Source organism: Mastomys coucha, chromosome X (assembly GCF_008632895.1).
Source record: "Mastomys coucha isolate ucsf_1 chromosome X, UCSF_Mcou_1, whole genome shotgun sequence".
NCBI lineage: Eukaryota > Metazoa > Chordata > Mammalia > Rodentia > Muridae > Mastomys > Mastomys coucha.
Window position 1 is genome coordinate 54,527,592 of NC_045030.1, and position 3,787 is coordinate 54,531,378.

At 38.7% G+C, this 3,787-nt stretch overlaps 1 protein-coding gene across 1 annotated transcript in view; it reads left to right on the forward strand.

Annotated features, from left to right (window-relative positions):
• Positions 1–3,787, forward strand: part of Stk26 (serine/threonine kinase 26) — a 65,970-nt gene that overhangs the window by 39,345 nt on the left and 22,838 nt on the right. The window contains exon 5 of the mRNA XM_031358199.1: positions 2,581–2,811. Coding sequence (XP_031214059.1) covers positions 2,581–2,811 — 231 coding nt within the window. The remainder of the gene's footprint in view (positions 1–2,580; positions 2,812–3,787) is intronic.

Consider the following 3,787-nt stretch of genomic DNA (forward strand, 5'->3'; position numbering starts at 1 on the left):
AAGGTCTTTATCCCTCAGAGAGTGAGGTTATGGTAGAAAAAAAACTTGGTTTCATATTTCTTCTACTGTGAAAGTTGGTATTTTGCAGAAGTTTTAAGCCCAGAATTATAGCTGAAATATAACCATGTAAATGATGTATCTTTCTGCCTCCAACTTGCTGTTCCTCAATTTAAATTCTGTAACTATATTGATAAGTTAGGATTCACTTCATAGTTTCCGTAGAATGTGACTTGCTTTTGAAATCTCTGATTTACATATTTGCTGTAGCCTATTCATTACAGAAAGCAGGGAGCAGCTGTGTCCTCCCTAGGGTTAAGAGCTTCAGTTAAAGCCCTTTAAAACACCAATTAAGGAGAGTAGAATTTAATTTCTGTCTCTTAACAAGAGAAGATTCTTATTAAAAACTTAGCTAATAGTATACTCCTCAGACTTTATTATTAGAGGGTACATCAAATATGTATTCCTTATCACGTTTGTATTTCCAAAGTCCAGAAGCATTTGTGATATCACAAAAGACCGAGGGACTGGGATGGTAGCTTATTGGTACAGTGCTAACTCTGCACGCACGAGAACCTGAGTTTGATCCTAAGAACCCATATGAAAGCTGAGCGGGCTGGATGCATGCTTGTAATCTTTATGCTGGGGAGGTAGAGATGGGCAGACAGATCTTTGGGGCCCTGCTGGCCAGACTTCCTAACCTACTAAGTGAGCCTCGTGTCTCAGTGAGAGACCACGTCTTTAAAAACCAAGTTAGGGACCAGCAACTTAGCTCAACAGATAAAATGATAAAACACCACATAAGGCTGGTGACCTGAGCTTGTCCTTGGAAACCACATAAAAATGCACAGAGAGAAGTGCTCTACAAATGTTGTTCCATGTCACACCTGATGATGATGATGATGATGATGATGATGATGATGATGATGATGATGATGATGATGATGATGATGAATGTGGTGGTGGTGGTGGTGGTGGTAGTGGTGGTGGTGATTTTCAAACTTAAAAACACAAATTAAGTTGGGAAGCTCCTGAAGAATGCCACCGAATGTTTCCCTCTTGCCTCCTGATGTAAGAAATACATCAAAGGTGAACCCATACCCAACCACATACATGCACACCTACACACTCCAAAAGAAAGAAAACAACAACTTGACATTGAATTTTTCCCAAGTCCTCTGCAGTTAGGCAGTTATACAGAGGTGAACTAACCACCATATTATTTCATGACTATTTTCACCACAAGCTACTACAAAGAGAAAAATTATCACACGAGGTAGGAAGAGGTAACTGTGGGTTAGCCACCATATAGATGACTGATCACAGGACAGGGTTGGCAGAAGGCACCACCAATGGAGCTGTGCCAGGTTGTTAACACCTGTAATCCTAGCACTCAAGGTGGCCTGGGCAGAAGGACCACATGCTTCAGGGCAGCCTGGGTATTGAAGTGGGACCATGTCCCCAGAACATCAGCAAACCAAACCAAAACAATAACCAAACAACAGTGCTTCAAAAAATATGTATTTGGTTTTTGAGAAAAAATACTAACAAAATGTAAGCTTTGAGTCACTTATATATTTATTATATATATTATATATATTGGAAGCCTTATATATATTGGAAACCTGTTGCTTATTGTAAACCATAGCCCCCCCATCCCCACAGACTGTACCCTAGAACTTATAAACTTCTCTGTGCTGTGTTTGGATACCCACCATTCAACTTCTCCTGTGCCCTCCGCACTCTTCCCAGCCTTTAACAATCATTATTATATATTCAGATTGCCTTCTTAAAACATACTCATGTAAGAGTATGCAGAATTTGCCTTTTTGCATCTGTTTTACTTTATGTAATACCCTTTACTCCCATATATTTTGCTCTATAGTACATAATTTTTGATAGATGAATAATATTCTATTTGTGTATATGTGTATATACATCATATTTTTCTTATCTGTTAATCTCTTGATGGTATGTAAACTAATTTCATATCTTGGCTATTATGGATAGTGCAGCAACAGGTATGAAGATATAAGTTTCTGGTAAGTTTCCGTTATTTCCTCAAAGGATAAACTCCAGTGTGTGATACCTGGATCAAATGATAGATTACTATTTTTGGTTTTCACATCCCCACTAACTGTATATAACAATTCCCATTTCTCTCCATCCTTAACAACATTTGATACATTTGGTGAAGGGATAGATAATGAAACTTACGGGAAATATTCTATAGCATTAAACTGATTTGTTTTCCACTATTTAAAATGTTTGATTCATGGATCTGGAGAGATACTTCAGGGGTAAAGAGCACTTCAAGAGCTACTCTTGCTGAGGACACAAGTTCGGTTCCCAGCGCCCACCTGACAGCTCACAAGAGACTGCTACTCCAGTTTCAGGGAAGCCAATGCCCTCTTTGGACCTCCACACATGCACTGTGGTATACATGTGCAGCTATACACAGGTGGTATAGTTGCATTTACATATATGTAGGCCAATAAAAATAAGCACAGATACAAACAAACCTAAAAGACAAAATTGATTTACATAATTTAGGTTTTCACTTTTTTTCTTTTTTCCCCATAGAATAATATAGCGGATCCAGAAGAATTGTTCACAAAATTAGAGCGCATTGGAAAAGGTTCCTTTGGAGAAGTTTTCAAAGGCATTGATAACCGTACTCAGCAAGTGGTTGCAATTAAAATCATTGACCTTGAGGAAGCCGAGGATGAAATAGAAGACATCCAACAAGAAATAACTGTTTTGAGTCAGTGTGACAGCTCGTATGTAACAAAATACTATGGGTCCTATTTAAAGGTAATGTGCATGCTATATTATTTCATAAGTTGTTTTCATTATGTTTTTGAAAGGTGGTATCTTTTTAAGGTACCATATCTTCAATATTTTAAATAGCAGATATGTTGTTCAGCTTCCTTTGTAAATTCTGTTATCACTGTTATTCTTACCATCACCATTACTTGGCTAGAGTAGCTCACTCTCTGAGCTGCACCTTCCTCAAGCTCACCGCAGAACATGTGCTATGCCTTTCTCCTCTTCACTAGTTTGGGACTACATGAGTGCTGCCCTATACTTCACACTAATTGATAGAAGTCTGCCCACTTAGCACAAAGAGCCAAAAGCTAGGAGTTGCTAAGGAGATTCTTCACCTTCCTTGCCAGTGGGAATAGGATGGGTATTTGAAAACATCCAACCTTAATATTTAATTTTAAATATTAAATACATGCAGGTATCTCTATGTCAATTCTATTTTAGTGAATCTGCTTACACAAAACAAAGTGAGTATGTATTAGAAGTAAAGAGAAGGACACATTTCTAGGCCTGGAAGCCAGCACTGCTTTCTCCTTCCCATTCTTCTTTTTCATTATGCTTCATGTTCCCAAAATCTTGTACTTGCACCATCAGAGGCTTTCCACTGTGGAGAAATCATTAGAATGGTACTATCAGAGCTTGCTGGCTCATCCTACCCATGGCGAGAGACGGTATCTTGTTTGTTTTTGAGACACAGTCTTACTATGTAGCTCTGGCTCTCCTAGGACTCACTATGTAGACCAGGCTGGCCTTGATCCCACAGGTATCTGCCTGCTAGGATTAAAGGTGCGCACCATCAGGCCTAGCTCAAAAGGCAGTGTCTTAGAAATAGGAATTGTCAGTCTTTATCCTCTGGGCAGAATCCAGAACCATTTATGGTATCAACTAAACCATCGTTAGAGTTAACAGCCAGGTGAGATCTTTAATAAATAAACCCTTTTCCTTTTCAAACCCTTTTCAAAAT